The following is a 17,454-nucleotide window of genomic DNA, read 5'->3' on the forward strand; positions in this document are numbered from 1 at the left end:
TAACACAGTTCAAAGATATTAATATTTTAATCCAGAAAAGTATGTTGCATTAATCAAATCCGTTTTTCTCATGGTGGAATAATGGGACTTTTAAAACAACTGGGAAAGTCGTTGCTCTGTACACACATGTACACATGGATTGTGTTGTAGATATGTGGTAGTAGAGGCCTGAGGGCACACACTTAATATGTTGTGAAATCTGTTATGAATGTATTGTAATGTTATAAAAATGTAGAACTGCCTTAATTTTGCAGGACCCCAGGAAGAGTAGCAGGGATCCATAATAAATACAAATACAAAGGCTTGTGAAAGGCTACTTATATAATTATGTACATTTTGCAATATGAAAAGCATATGATGAACAACAGAGGATTTATACTTGTATCAAATCAAACAAAGCTCATCATCAAAACCCAATAGACATCTGATATTAGACATGATCATGTCTCTAAATGAAAAAACAACAAAAGTAAACTTATTCTGGTTTCATATATACAATTTGATTTCATGAGGATTAAACAAAAACAAATGATCAGTCAAAAACACAAGTCAGAACACAACCTCTCTATTTTCTCATGTGATTTCAGGTCCTCTAACTGGGAAAATGTCTTTCCACAATGAGAGCAGTGGTATGTCTTCTCCTCCTGTGTATGTATTCTTTCATGCTTATTCAGGTGCCTTAACCAATTAAATCTCTTTCCACACTGGGAGCAGTGGTAGGTCTTATCCCCTCCTGTGTGTGTCCTGTCATGCATAATCAGGGCTTCTAACTGGGTAAACCGCTTTCCACACAAAGAACATTGGTAGAGCTTTTTTTGTGTGTGCATTCGCTCATGCGATTTCAGAGTCCCTAACCACCTAATACTTTTTCCACAATGGGAACAGGAGTACGGCTTCTCTCCAGAGTGTATTTGCTTATGACTTTTCAGGTAATCTAACCGAGTAAAACACTTTCCACACTGGGAACAGTGGTAAGGCTTTTCTCCTGTGTGTGTTCTCTTGTGTGATTTCAGTTGTTGTGATCGGATAAAACTTTTTCCACACTGGGAGCAGTGGTGTCGTCTCGCTGGTTTGGACGTCTCTGGGTCTGGTTCCCCTGAATGACATTTCCCGCTGTCAGAGTGAGAGTCTGGTCGCTCTCCTGCCAAAGACAAACAAATGATTTAGTTAAATACTAAACAGAGCCCTGAATGAAACCTCCATGTGATAAAACTATCTTCCTATGTGGTTTAATGGGCTGTGTCTGTCCGCCGGGTTCAGTTATTATTTTCTTTTGACCCGCCTAGATGCACTAAGAATATCCCAGGCAAATCATGATCTGTTGAATTGTTTATACTATGTCCCTATCAAACAGCGACTGGACAAACATTATTAGGTTTTACATGTATTTATTTGTATTTCACCATAATTGGTTTTCTTCGGTCCATTATTCTCCTTTTCTAGTCCAGTAGAATTTATTTGATATTTAGATTACGGGCCATTAGAACAGAGGGGGCCCTGTGGACGGGCCCCATTAGAACAGAGGGGGCCCTGTGGACGGGCCCATTAGAACAGAGGGGGCCCTGTGGACGGGCCCCTTAGAATAGAAGGAGCCCTGTGGATGGGCCATTAGAATAGAAGGAGGAGGTTTATACCAGCTGCGACTTGGGGAGGGCCCTTGGGAAATGTAGTTTATTTAATTTTTACATATTCTATGCTGATATTGACTACATCTATTTACTTTAAAATGGGATTGTAATACCTACTATTACACGTGTGCTACACAGTAATACCTACTATTACACGTGTACTATATAGTAATACCTACTATTACGCGTGTGCAATATAGTAATGCCTACTATTACACGTGTGCTATATAGTAAAACATACTATTACGTGTACTGTATAGTAATGCCTACTATTACACATGTACAACCTACTATTACACATGCACTATATAGTAATACCTACTATTACACGTATGCTGATATTGACTATACAGTACTACTTACTATTACACGTGTGCTATATAATACCTACTATTACACGTGTACTATATAGTAATGCCTACTATTACACGTATGCTGATATTGACTATACAGTACTACTACTATTACACGTGTGCTATATAATACCTACTATTACACGTGTACTATATAGTAATGCCTACTATTACATGTGTACTATATAGTAATACCTACTATTGCACGTGTACTATATAGTAATACCTACTATTACACGTGTATGCTGATATTGACTATATAGTACTACTTACTATGTGTACTATGTGTACTTATTCCCTCCTGATTCCGAGAATCTTCTGACCGGGTTTTCTGGAAAACCAGGGAATTTATGGAAAGTTACCAGATTTACGCAATCCTACTCCCTATGAGTTTTAAGACAGACTAGATCCCTCCATAACCTGAGTTCAGAACATTTGTGGTCAGGTTTTCAGAATATTTCCAATACCGTAATTTCCGGACTATTGAGCGCACCTGAATATAAGCCGCACCCACTGAATTAAAAAAATATTATTTTGAACATAAATAAGCCGCACATGTCTATAAGCCGCAGGTGCCTACCGGTACATTGAAACAAATTAACTTTACACAGGCTTTAACGAAGCACGGCTTGTAACAAAAATAAATAGGCTTTAACGAAACACTGCTCGTAACAAAAAATAAAAAATTAGCAGTAAACAGTAGCCTACCAAGAAAGTCATTGGTCACTATCTTCCTCCTCCTGTGCACTGAAACCACTTAGGTCATCTCCTTCGGTGTCGGAGTTGAATAGCCTCAGAATTGCTTCATCCGATATTGGATCATTTTCATTGTCGCTCTCGTCACTGTTTGACCTTAACCAGATCGGCAATTTCATTGGTCTAAAGAAAGCTTCATGCCGCCAAAAAACTGAGCACGTCACAGAATGTTTTTTTTTTTGAGAAAAAATTTTGAAAGTGGGAAAAACCCATATTAGCCGCGTCATTGTTTAAGCCGCGAGGTTCAAAGCGTGGGGAAAAAAGTTGCGGCTTATAGTCCGGAATTTACGGTATTTAAAAAAACACTTGTGTTTATCATAATAAATATACACAATATATATACAGCAGTATGTGGACACCCATTCAAATGAGTGGATTCAGCTGTCAGCCACACCCGTTGCTGGCAGGTGTATAAAATTGAGCATACCGCCATGCAATCTCCATAGACAAACATTGGCAGTAGAATGGCCTTACTGAAGAGCTCAGTGACTTTCAACATGGAACCGTCATAGGATGCCAACTTTCCAACAAGTCAGTTCGTCAAATTTCTGCCCAGCTAGAGCTGCCCCAGTCAACTGTAAGTGCTGTTATTGTGAAGTGGAAACGTCTAGGAGCAACAACGGCTCAGCCGCAAAGTGGTAGGCCACACAAGCTCACAGAACGAGACCACCGAGTGCTGATGCACGTAGCGTGTAAAAATAGTCTGTCCTCGGCTACAACACTCACTACCGAGTTCCAAACTGCCTCTGAAAGCAACATCAGCACAAGAACTGTTAGTCGGAAGCTTCATGAAATGGGTTTCCATGGCCGAGCAGCCGCAGACAAGCCTAAAATCAACATGCGCAATGCCGTCGGCTGGAGTGGTGTAAAGCTCGCCACCATTGAACTCTGGAGCAGTGGAAATGCGTTCTCTGGAGGGATGAATCACGCTTCACCATCTGGCAGTCCAAGGGACAAATCTGGGTTTGGCAGATGCCAGGAGAACGCTACCTGCCCCAAAGCATAGGGCCAACTGTAAAGTTTGATGAAGAAGGCATAATGGTCTGTTTATCATGTTTCGGGCCCCTTGAAGGGAAATCGTATTTATCATTTTTTTTACCCCCTTTTTCTCCCATATTTAGTGATTTCCAATTGGTAGTTACAGTCTTGTCCCATCGCTGCAACTCCCGTACGGACTCAGGAGAGACGAAGGTCGAGAGTCATGCGTCCTCCGAAAACATGACCCTGCCAAGCCACACTGCTTCTTGACACACTGCTCGCTTAACCCGGAAGCCAGCCGCACCAATGTGTCAGAGGAAACACCGTACAACTGGTGACCGCATCAGCGTGAATGTGCCCTGCCCGCCACAAGGAGTCGCTAGAGCGCGATGGGACAAGAACATCCCGGCTGGCTAAACCCTCCCCTAACCCGGACGACGCTGGGCCAATTGTGCGCCGCCTCATGGGTAACCCTGTCGTGGCCGGCTGCGACACAGCCTGGGATCGAACCTGGGTCTGTAGTGACTGCGATGCAGTGCCTTAGACGCTACAGCATACAATAACATTCTTGACGATTCTGTGCTTCCAACTTCGTGGCAACAGTTTGATGAAGGCTCTTTCCTTGTTTCAGAATGACAAAGCCCCCCGTGAACAAAGCGAGGTCCAGGCTGACAGAGACAGCAGCATGGAAGTATTATACATATTATACATCCTCCCTTGTGGACATGTAACGATCAAAACACTTCAAGTTTTCAAGTTGATAGAGAGAAGTGGAGTTATTACAGTTTAATTGAAGACAATTATTTTTATTTTTAACAAAGATGGAATTTTATTTAATCTTTAGAGATATGTTTATTTGTTTTATCTTTACTCAAACGTACGAGAGACGGACATGATTTGAGTACGTCAAACAGGGTGGCGGGCTGAACCTTCTACTTTGAATGCTTCTTACAGTGCCACCTATGGGCCAATCTGTGCCGTTTTTTTGGTGTGTGAGTTGTCGTGTTGACATACAGTACTTCAATATTGTTGAAGTATACTTTTTTCAAACAATCGGGCATTGAGATATTTGCAACAAGTGCGAAATAATAATAAAACATTGTTTGTTTTATTTCACCTTTATTTTAGTGGGGAGACCCATTGAGATACAGATCTATTACAAGGGAGCCCTGCTTCACTGCCACTTATCACCACTAACAGTAAAGCTTCAAATCTAATCTATTACAAGGGAGCCCTGCTTTACTGCTACATATCACCACTAACAGTAGAGCTTCAAATATAATCTATTACAAGGGAGCCCTGCTTCACTGCCACTTATCACCACTAACAGTAAAGCTTCAAATCTATTTTTGTTTCATGGAATTTCATGGTTAGAGGCTGAGCAGAGCTCTATAATAATAGATAATGTCATGTTTATAGGCTGAGCAGAGCTCTACAATAATAGATAATGTCATGTTTATTGCCTGAGCGGTTTCTATAATAATATACCTTACGAAAACATAAACAACATGTAAAGTGTTGGCCCCATCTTTCATGAGCTGAAATAAAAGATTGCAGAATTTTTCTATACTCACAAAAAGCTTATTTCTGCATCTTTCTCTGGAGCGCACGGGGCAAGAGGAGAGTGGCTCGCTCATTACAGCAGCAGGCCCCGGTGAAACAGGGGTAGGGCATACACACTTTCACTACAGGAATCACGAGGATAATGCACTTTACTGTTTGACCAAATAATTGTTTTAGCCAACCCAAAAACGTTTTGAGTGAGGTGACAATGTAGAAAGTGTTCTTTCCACGTTTAGTCACTCTTTCCATTTCATACGGTCCATGATCTTGGCTGTCTAACTGATGACAGAGTCCCCCTTTCCATTTCATACGGTCCATGATCTTGGCTGTCTAACTGATGACAGAGTCACCCTTTCCATTTCATACGGTCCATGATCTTGGCTGTCTAACTGATGACAGAGTCAAACGCAGGTCTCTTTGCTGATGCTGCGGTTGACTTTGAATGTGAGTTTGTGTGAACTTAGCTCAGCCTATCAGAAAACCGAGCCGGCCCATCTAGGTAGGGGGGCTGGCCCATCTTGGTAAGTGGGCTGGCCCACTGATCAGCCAAAGGCTCATTATAGATTAGTTTAACCTCTTGGGGCTATGTGGGACGCTAGCGTGCCACCCGTGGTGCACCCTATCAACAGCAGGTGCATTTCAAGAGCGGCAAATTTGAAACCAAATAAATGTCAAAATTCAAATTTTTCAAACATACAACTATCTTACACCCTTTGAAAGATAAACATCTCCTTAATCTAACCACGTTGTCCGATTTCAAAAAGGCTTTACGGCGAAAGCATAAAGTTAGATTATGTTAGGAGAGTACATTGACAATAGCTGTGTGTAATGTTTTGTCAATTCAAAGACAGGCGTCACCAAAACCATAAAACCAGCTAAAATGATGCACTAACCTTTGACAATCTCCATCAGATGACACTCCTAGGACATTATGTTAGACAATACATGCATTTTTAGTTCTATCAAGTTCATATTTATATCCAAAAACAGCGTTTTACTATGGCGTTGATGTTCAGGAAATCGTTTCCCTCCAATAACCGGCAGTCAAGTCAGCACAACAAATTAAATAATTAATATTAGAAAACATTGGTAAAATATTATATTGTCATTTAAAGAATTATAGATTTACATCTCTTGAACGCAATCGACTTGCCAGATTTAAAAATAACCTTACTGGGAAATCACACTTTGCAATAATCTGAGCACTGCGCCCAGAAAAATACGCTTTGCGATACAGACGAACGGCCATGTTGGAGAGCTCTAAAATCGAAAATACTATGTAAATAATCCATTACCTTTGATTCTCTTCATCAGATGTCACTTCCAGGAATCCCAGGTCCATAACGAATGTAGTTTTGTTCAAAAAAGCTCATCATTTATGTCCAAAAAGCTCCGTGTTGTTAGCACATGATCTAAGCCCGCCGGACTTCACTTCATGAACGAGGGGAAAAAATATATTTACGTTCGTTCAAACATGTCAAACGTTGTATAGCATAAATCATTAGTGCCTTTTTTAACCAGAACATGAATAATATTCAAGGTGGACGAATGCATTCTCTTTTAAAACGTATTGGAACGAGGGTACCCAACATGACCTCGCGCGCCAGAGTCTAATCGGCCATCACCGTTCCAAGGCTCTTATTCGGTCAGATCTCACAGTAGAAGACTCAAAACACTTTGTAAAGGCTGGTGACATCTAGTGGAAGCAATAGGAAGTGCCAAAAGATTAATAATCCCCTGTGTGTTTCAATGGCATAGGCTTAAAGGTAATTCAACACATCAGGTATCCACTTCCTGTCAGAATCTGTCTCAGGGTTTTGCCTGCCAAATGAGTTCTGTTATACACAGACACCATTCAAACAGTTTTAGAAACTTTAGGGTGTTTTCTATCCATATATAATAAGTATATGCATATTCTAGTTACTGGGTAGGATTAGTAACCAGATTAAATCGGGTACGTTTTTTTATCCAGCCGTGAAAATACTGCCCCCTAGCCCCAACAGGATAACAGAGAAAATAGCTGTCACTTGACAAAAATATAAATATTTTCCACCATAATTGCTCTTGGATCACTAAGATTCAGATCTGTATTTATCTACTTCGTAATAATTATGTTATTTTTATGTACACATTTGGATAAAGAACAAAATGCACAATCAATCATATTAAGACAACATTACATAGTATCCGTTTTACTGAGACTAATATTTCCTAAATATTGGTGCATTACGGTACCATCTTGGTAGGGGGGCCGGCTGTTACCCACTGATCAGAGATTCAGTAACCCAATACATCGTCAAACTGTACTGATCTCTATCAGAGATTCAGTAACCCAATACATCGTCAAACTGTACTGATCTCTATCAGAGATTCAGTAACCCAATACATCATCAAACTGTACTGATCTCTATCAGAGATTCAGTAACCCAATACATCATCAAACTGTACTGATCTCTATCAGAGATTCAGTAACCCAATACATCATCAAACTGTACTGATCTCTATCAGAGATTCAGTAACCCAATACATCATCAGACTGTACTGATCTCTATCAGAGATTCAGTAACCCAATACATCATCAAACTGTACTGATCTCTATCAGAGATTCAGTAACCCAATACATCATCAAACTGTACTGATCTCTATCAGACGTGGATAAGTGTGGTTCTCAGGTATTGTAGATGTATTTCTATGTTGAATAGGATTCTAAGGGAAAATGGCATAACATGATATGACTTTTAATTAAGTATCTAAATATGTGGGATATAGACCAACAACTGGGATATCTAACAACACTATAGGTAGGTGGGATATCTAACAACACTATAGGTAGGTGGGATATCTAACAACACTATAGGTAGGTGGGATATCTAACAACACTATAGGTAGGTGGGATATCTAACAACACTATAGGTAGGTGGGATATCTAACAACACTATAGGTAGGTGGGATATCTAACAACACTATAGGTAGGTGGGATATCTAACAACACTATAGGTAGGTGTTATAACAGGTGGGATATCTAACAACACTATAGGTAGGTGCTAAAACAGGTGCGCATGTCAAAATGGGGGGGGATATCCTTCTTTAAGTGGCAGTGTTGCTCTTTGCTGAAACACAAACTCCAGATTGTAGGGTGTAAAAACCCTACAGTGAGGGGAAAAAAGTATTTGATCCCCAGCTGATTTTGTACATTTGCCCACTGACAAAGAAATGATCAGTCTATAATTTTAATGGTAGGTTTATTTGAACAGTGAGAGACAGAATGACAACAAAAAAATCCAGAAAAACGCATGTCAAAAATGTTATAAATTGATTTGCATTTTAATGGGGGAAATAAGTATTTGACCCCCTCTCAATCAGAAAGATTTTTGGCTCCCAGGTGTCTTTTATACAGGTAACAAGCTGAGATTAGGAGCGCACTCTTAAAGGGAGTGCCCCTAACCGCAGCTTGTTACCTGTATAAAAGACACCTGTCCACAGAAGCAATCAGATTCCAAACTCTCCATCATGGCCATGACCAAAGAGCTCTTCAAGGATGTCAGGGACAAGATTGTAGACCTACACAAGGCTGGAATGGGCTACAAGACCATCGCCAAGCAGCTTGGTGAGAAGGTGACAACAGTTGGTGCGATTATTCGCAACTGGAAGAAACACAAAAGAACTGTCAATCTCCCTCGGCCTGGGGCTCCATGCAAGATCTCACCTCGTGGAGTTGCAATGATCATGAGAACGGTGAGGAATCAGCCCATAACTACACGGAAGGATCTTGTCAATGATCAAGGCAGCTGGGACCATAGTCACCAAGAAAACAATTGGTAACACACTACGCCGTGAAGGACTGAAATTCTGCAGCGCCTGCAAAGTCCCCCTGCTCAAGAAAGCACATATACATGCCCGTTTGAAGTTTGCCAATGAACATCTGAATGATTCAGAGGACAACTGGGTGAAAGTGTTGTGGTCAGATGAGACCAAAATGGAGCTCTTTGGCATCAACTCAACTCGCCGTGTTTGGAGGAGGAGGAATGCTGCCTATGACCCTAAGAACACCATCCCCACCGTCAAACATGGAGATGGAAACATTATGCTTTGGGGGGGGTTTTCTGCTAAGGGGACAGGACAACTTCACCGCATCAAAGGGACGATGGATGGGGCCATGTACCATCAAATCTTGGGTGAGAACCTCCTTCCCTCAGCAAGGGCATTGAAAATGGGTTGTGGATGGGTATTCCAGCATAACAATGACCCAAAACACACGGCCAAGGCTACAAAGAAGTGGCTCAAGAAGCAGCACATTAAGGTCCTGGAGTGGCCTAGCCAGTCTCCAGACCTTAATCCCATAGAAAATCTGTGGAGGGAGCTGAAGGTTCGAGTTGCCAAACGTCAGCCTCGAAACCTTAATGACTTGGAGAAGATCTGCAAAGAGGAGTGGGACAAAATCCCTCCTGAGATGTGTGCAAACCTGGTTTCAGACGTTTCTTGTAGTTGGCCCTCTGTGATTGCCAACAAGGGTTTTGCCACCAATTACTAAGTCATGTTTTGCAGAGGGGTCAAATACTTATTTCCCTCATTAAAATGCAAATCAATTTATAACATTTTTTAACATGTATTTTTCTGGATTTTTTTGTTGTTATTCTGTCTCTCACTGTTCAAATAAACCTACCATTAAAATTATAGACTGATCATTTCTTTGTCAGTGGGCAAATGTACAAAATCAGCTGGGGATAAAATACTTTTTTCCCCTCACAGTAGGGTTTTTACACCCATATTTATTGACAAACCCTACTTAATCAGATAACTCTTGGTTTACAAAATAATCTATACAATAGGTGAAAGCAATGGTCCTAGTAAATAATGAAAGTTACCAGCACAGCACACCCATTGACGATACATTAGAATTAGCTTATTATCATTACTGAAATGAAGGTTCTCATTACCGAAACGGGCCTAAAAATGATGCGGTAAAGAGAAATGTGTGTTTTAGTAATGAGAGGCCCTTAGCTTCATCTGGAAGTAATAGGAGACATATGAGTCAGCAAACTGTTTACCACATCACTAAAGCCCATTCATGTCTCCATGTTGGTAAGGTAATGGTCCTCTAAGTGTTGACCACATCACTAAAGCCCATTCATGTCTCCATGTTGGTAAGGTAATGGTTCTCTAAGTGTTGACCACATCACTCAAGCCCATTCATGTCTCTATGTTGGTAAGGTAATGGTTCTCTAAGTGTTGACCACATCACGAAAGCCCATTCATGTCTCCATGTTGGTAAGGTAATGGTTCTCTAAGTGTTGACCACATCACTAAAGCACATTCATGTCTCCATGTTGGTAAGGTAATGGTTCTCTAAGTGTTTACCACATCACTAAAGCACATTCATGTCTCCATGTTGGTAAGGTAATGGGTCTCTAAGTGTTTACCACATCACTAAAGCCCATTCATGTCTCCATGTTGGTAAGGTAATGGTTCTCTAAGTGTTTACCACATCACTAAAGCACATTCATGTCTCCATGTTGGTAAGGTAATGGTTCTCTAAGTGTTTACCACATCACTAAAGCCCATTCATGTCTCCATGTTGGTAAGGTAATGGTTCTCTAAGTGTTTACCACATCACTAAAGCCCATTCATGTCTCCATGTTGGTAAGGTAATGGGTCTCTAAGTTTCTCAAATTTTTGCTTTTTTTGTCATTTTGGTATTGACAAGGTTCAGTGTCATAAAGGGGGTGTTTGAGAAAAGACCCTCATTCTGAACGCATGTAAGTGAAATGTTAAATAACGTGTGCTCATCTAAGGACTACTCCACTAGATGATGCATCATGGGGGGAATAAAACGTTATACAAACAAATATTGGAGTTTTTACAGCAACTTGAACAAGTGTTACGTAATGAGAAATATGTCCACAGACACTTTTCATGAGAATCACCTCTTTCACCACATGATTTAGAAACCTCATTTCAACTGTCCAGTGTTGCACACTATTTTCATTTATATAATAAAATGTTTAACAAATAACTTAATTTCAATAGCTCATTCACAATGTGACCTAGAAACCTAAAACCAACTCAGGATCGTTCACATGGTAGGTTTTCCCATAGGATTGTTCACCCTATGGTTTTCCAATAAAGCACTTCCACGTTTATAAATAAATATTAGTAACTTTTACATTTCAATAGCTGGTTTTCAAACATGTGACCTAGCAATATTCAAGGACTGAAGAGTTTGTGCCCCAGTTTTTAAGACCATACTTACTGGTGTTACTCTGGTCTCCCATCTCCTCTTCCTCTCCTTCCTCTTCTTTCACTTCGAAAGCTTCGTTCACTGTAACTTCTTTCTCTTCTTCTTTCACTGTAAAAGCCTCATCCTCTACTTCTTGTTTAACTGTGACGGCCTCCTCTTCTTTAGCAGGAGTGGAGTAGTTTAGTGAACTCATGGTCGGGGATGTTAGCTAGCTAGCTACTTAGCATTAGCGATTAGCCTAGTGCAAAGCTAATTTGGCAAGCCAGCTACCTGATAAACAACGTAAATAATACATTAAATGGACCAGCAAGTAGACAAAACAGAAGTATGTTTAAAACACACTGACTAATGTACATCAAAACAGCCTAAAAACATTTAATGTTTTCGGCTACGGAGGTGGCCGACTAACTGTTGTTCCTGTTGAAGAAGTGTCCCGTCCGCTACATTAGACGTCACACTGGCAGCATGGCCTAAAATATGCACATCGCCATCTGCTGATTGGAGTGGGTAACGCAGGTGATAATAAAAATTGTAAAAAATTTGGGGGGGGCAAACGTTTGTTTAATCGAAGTGTAATATTATATGTAAACGTACAAAGTCAACCGTGTGTTGATGGATTAGTGCAGATTTTTTTAATGAGAGAATTTAAATACTGTACTACACAACAGTAGTAGGCCTGATGGCCTGATTACCAACAATGACGAGACATCTACAGCAGGGGTGGGAACCCCAGTCCTCAGGGGCCTGATTGATGCCACACTTTTTCTCCATCCCTAGCAAACACAGCTGATTAATCAAACTGCATTCTAAACTGAAGATCATGATTAGGTGATTATTGGAGTCAGGTGTGTTAGCTGGGGATGGGGCAAAATTGTGACACCAATCAGGCGCCAGAGGACTGGAATTGCCCCCAACCCCCCAGGCCTACAGGGAGGATGTGAGGGCCCTAGCGGATTGGTGCCAGGAAAATAATCTCTCCCTCAACTTAACCAAAATGAAAGAGCTGATCGAAAGAGCTGACCACATCGACGGGACTGCAGTGGAGAAGGTGAAAAGCTTCAAGTTCCTTGGCGTACACATCACTGACAATCTGAAATGGTCCAGACAGTGTGGTGAAGAAAGCGCAACCCTCCAGGACACCTAAAGTACCCGATGTCACAGGAAGGCCAAAAAGATCATCAAGGACAACAACAACCCGAGCCACTGCCTGTTCACCCCGCTAACATCCAGAAGGCGAGGTCAGTACATGTGCATCAAAGCTCAATGTTATGAATTTTAGTGACATTGGTCCTTTCTCAATGTTATGAATGTTAGTGACATTGCCAATTCTTGCAAAAACTGGTTGTTTGAAATGTTATCAAATGTATAAAATAAAAATACATATGACATTTACATAAATATTCAGAAGCACCTTGGTCAGCAATTACAGCCTCAAGTCTTCTTGGGTATGACGCTACAAGCTTGGCATACCTGTATTTGTGAAGTTCCTCCCATTCTTCTCTGCAGATCCTCTCAAGCTCTGTCAGGTTGGATGGGGAGCATCGCTGCACCGCTGTCTTCAGGTCTCCAGAGATGTTCGATCGAGTTCAAGTCCGGGCTCTGGCTGGGCCACTCAATGACATTCAGAGACTTGTCCCGAAGCCACTCCTGCCTTGTCTTGGCTGTGTGCTTAGGGTCATTGTCCTGTTGGAAGGTGAACCTTCAACCCAGTCTAAGGTCCTGAGTGCTCTGGAGCAGGTTTTCATCAAGAATCTCTGTACTTTTCTCCGTTCATCTTTCACTCGATCTTGACAAGTCTCACAGTTCCTGCCGCGGAAAAACTTCCCCACAGCATGATGCTGCCACCACCATGCTTCACTGTAGGGATGGTGCCAGGTTTCCTCCAGACGTGAAACTTGGCATTCAGGCCAAAGAGTTAAATCTTGGTTTCATCAGACCAGAGAATTTCGTTTTTCATGGTCTGAGAGTCTTTAGGTGCCTTTTGGCAAACTCCAAGTGGCTGTCATGTGCCTTTTACTAAGGAGTGGCTTCTGTCTGTACACTCTATTATAAAAGCCGGACTGGTGGAATGCTGCAGAGATGGTTGTCCTTCTGGAAGGTTCTCCCATCTCCACAGAGGAACTCTGGAGCTCTGCCAGGAGTTCTTGGTCACCTCTTGGTCACCTCCCTGACCAAGGTCCTTTTCCCTTGATTGCTCAGTTCGGTCGGGCGGCCAGGTCTAGGAAGAGTCTTGGTGGTTCCAAATTCCTTCAATTTAAGAATGATGGAAGCAACTGTGTTCAATGCTGCAGACATTTTTTGGTACCCTTCTCCAGATCTGTGCCTCAACATGATCCTGTCTTGGAGCACTACAAACAATTCCTCCGACCTCACTGCTTGGTTTTTACTCTGACACGCACTGTCAACTGTACGACCTTAGACAGGTTTGTGCCTTTCCAAATCATGTCCAATTAATTAAAACAGGATGCAGCTGAGATCAATTTTGAATCTTATAGTAAAGGGTCTGAATACTTATGTAAATAAGGTATGTCTTTTTATTTTTAATACATTTGCAAACATTTCTAAAAACCTGTTTTCGCTTTGACATTATGGGGTATTGTGATGTCATTATGTGGTATTGTTTGTATATTGATGATTTTATTTAATCCATTTTAGAATAAGGCTGTAAAGTAACAAAATGTGGAACAAGTCAAGGGGTCTGTATACTTTCCGAATGTCATTTAAACAAATGTTTTCCCGCAAATCTGAATACACTCCCTCATCTGATTGGTCAAGTATGCGGGCCTTCTGACTTTGGTAACTTTTACATTTTGTGAAAAACACTTAAAACGCTACTCTTCGGCACCGAATGATCGATCTGCACCAAACTTGATATGTGGCATCTATGGCCAAAGGTCTCTAAACACCCATGTGCACTGTCACATAAAGACATATAAATCAGTCAAGGATATTCGTATTGTAACAACATTTGCAGACACTGTCAAGACTCAATATATTAAATAACATTCATATCAACCACACGGTGGAGCTATAATGGGCACATGTTTATATCTCTTGATCTATTTGACTCAGAGTGCTGAAATTTGGCACACATGCTCAGGGATATGAGTCTAGCTAACCCCAAAAATATCTCAGACACCACTGGCCTAACTTTGACAAAACTTGGGGGAATGATGCGTCTTTCCATAGATCCTGATTGGCCAAAGGGGGCGCTGCATCACTCGTGGGGGTCAACATGTTTACTGTTGTTATTTTTCTATTCAGTTCAAATCGCCATAAATTCAGCGTCCGAACAGCGCGTAAGGCAATTTCATATTAATACAAGTAGACTAACTAGGACTAGGTCTTTACTCCACCTGCATGGTGTAACAATACATAGATGTATATAATGAACGTCCACTAGTGGCTAACACAGTTGAAAGATATGAATATTTTAATCCAAAAAAGTATGTTGCATTAATCAAATCCGTGTTTTCCCATGGTTGAATAATGTGACTTTTAAAACAACTGGGAAAATCGTTGCTCTGTACACACATGTACACATGGATTGTGTTGTAGATATGTGGTAGTAGAGGCCTGAGGGCACACACTTAATATGTTGTGAAATCTGTTATGAATGTATTGTAATGTTATAAAAATGTAGAACTGCCTTAATTTTGCTGGACCACAGGAAGAGTAGAGTGGATCCATAATAAATACAAAGGCTTATATAATTATGTACATTTTGCAATATGAAAAGCATATCATGAACAACAGAGGGTTTATACTTGTATCAAATCAATCAATCAAAGCTCATCATCAAAACCCAATAGACATCTGATATTAGACATGATCATGTCTCAAAATGAAAAAACAACAAAAGTAACCTTATCCTGGTTTCATATATACAATTTGATTTCATGAGGATGAAACAAAAACACAAATTGTCAGTCAAAAACACAAGTCAGAACACAGCCTCTCTATTCTCTCATGTGATTTCAGGTCCTCTGACTGGGAAAATGTCTTTCCACAATGAGAGCAGTATTCTTTCATGCTTATTCAGGTGCCTTAACCAATTAAATCTCTTGTGGTAAGGTTTATCCTCTCCTGTGTGTGTCCTGTCATGCATAATCAGGGCTTCTAACTGGGTAAACCGCTTTTGGTAGAGCTTTTCCTTTTTTTGTGTGTGTATTCGCTCATGCGTTTTCAGAGTCCCTAACCACCTAAAACTTTTTCCACAATGGGAACAGGGGTAAGACTTCTCTCGTGTGTGTGTGTTTTCTCATGCAGTTTCAGAAAGGCTAACACCCTAAAACTCTTTCCACAGTGGGAACAGAGGTAAGGCTTCTCACCTGTGTGTATTCTCTCATGCATTTTCAGGCTCACTAAATGACTACATTTATTTCCACAATGGGAACAATGGTAAGGCTTCTCTCCTGTGTGTGTCCTCTGGTGCGTTTTCATGTTCGCTAACCATGTAAAAGCCATTAGACATTTGGAGCCGTGGTAAGGCTTCTCTCCAGAGTGTATTTGCTTATGACTTTTCAGGTTCTCTAACCGAGTAAAACACGTTCCAGACTGGGAACAGTGGTAAGGCTTTTCTCCTGTGTGTGTTCTCTTGTGTGATTTCAGGTGTTGTGATCGGATAAAACTTCCACACAGTAGTTCCACATTGGTGTCGTCTCGCTGGTTTGGACGTCTCTGGGTCTGGTTCCCCTGAATGACTCTCCCCGCTGTCAGAGTGAGAGTCTGGTCGCTCTCCTGCTAAAGACAAACAAATGATTTAGTTAAATACTAAACAGAGCCCTGAATGAAACCTCCATGTGATAAAACTATCTTCCTATGTGGTTTAATGGGCTGTGTCTGTCCGCCGGGTTCAGTTATTATTTTCTTTTGACCCGCCTAGATGCACTAAGAATATCCCAGGCAAATCATGATCTGTTGAATTGTTTATACTATGTCCCTATCAAACAGCGACTGGACAAACATTATTAGGTTTTACATGTATTTGTTTTTGTATTTCACCAAAATTGGTTTTGTTCGGTCCATTATCCTCCTTTTCCAGTCCAGTAGAATTTATTTGATATTTAGATTATGGGCCATTAGAATACAGGGAGCCCTGTGGATGGGCCATTAGAATACAGGGAGCCCTGTGGATGGGCCATTAGAATACAGGGAGCCCTGTGGGCGGGCCATTAGAATACAGGGAGCCCTGTGGATGGGCCATTAGAATACAGGGAGCCCTGTGGGCGGGCCATTAGAATACAGGGAGCCCTGTGGACGGACCATTAAATACAGGGAGCCCTGTGGATGGGCCATTAGAATATAATATTTTTTTAACCTATTCTATGCTGATATTGACTACATCTATTTACTTTAAAATGTAATACCACGTGTGCTATAGCGTAATACCTACTATTACACATGTACTATATAGTAATACTTACTATTATGTGTACTATATACACTGCTCCAAAAAATAAAGGGAACACTTAAACAACACAATGTAACTCCAAGTCAATCACACTTCTGTGAAATCAAACTGTCCACTTAGGAAACAACACTGATTGACAATAAATTTCACATGCTGTTGTGCAAATGGAATAGACAACAGGTGGAAATTATAGGCAATTAGCAAGACACCCCCAATAAAGGAGTAGTTCTGCAGGTGGGGACCACAGACCACTTCTCAGTTTCTATGCTTCCTGGCTGATGTTTTGGTCACTTTTGAATGCTGGCGGTGCTTTCACTCTAGTGGTAGCATGAGACGGAGTCTACAACCCACACAAGTGGCTCAGGTAGTGCAGCTCATCCAGGATAGCACATCAATGCGAGCTGTGGCAAGAAGGTTTGCTGTGTCTGTCAGCGTAGTGTCCAGAGCATGGAGGCGCTACCAGGAGACAGGCCAGTACATCAGGAGATGTGGAGGAGGCCGTAGGAGGGCAACAACCCAGCAGCA

General features: G+C 41.1%; 1 protein-coding gene across 1 annotated transcript; it reads right to left on the reverse strand.

Annotated features, from left to right (window-relative positions):
- Window positions 1–10: 10 nt before the first annotated feature.
- On the reverse strand, window positions 11–11,963 carry zn391 (Zinc finger protein 391). Its single transcript, NM_001146648.1, is given in 2 exon segments — window positions 11–1,141; window positions 11,529–11,963. Coding segments are annotated over 2 exon segments (786 nt in total). The 5' UTR covers window positions 11,710–11,963; the 3' UTR covers window positions 11–536.
- Window positions 11,964–17,454: the final 5,491 nt, after the last annotated feature.

This window comes from Salmo salar, chromosome ssa12, assembly GCF_905237065.1.
Source record: "Salmo salar chromosome ssa12, Ssal_v3.1, whole genome shotgun sequence".
NCBI classification, from domain to species: Eukaryota; Metazoa; Chordata; class Actinopteri; order Salmoniformes; family Salmonidae; genus Salmo; species Salmo salar.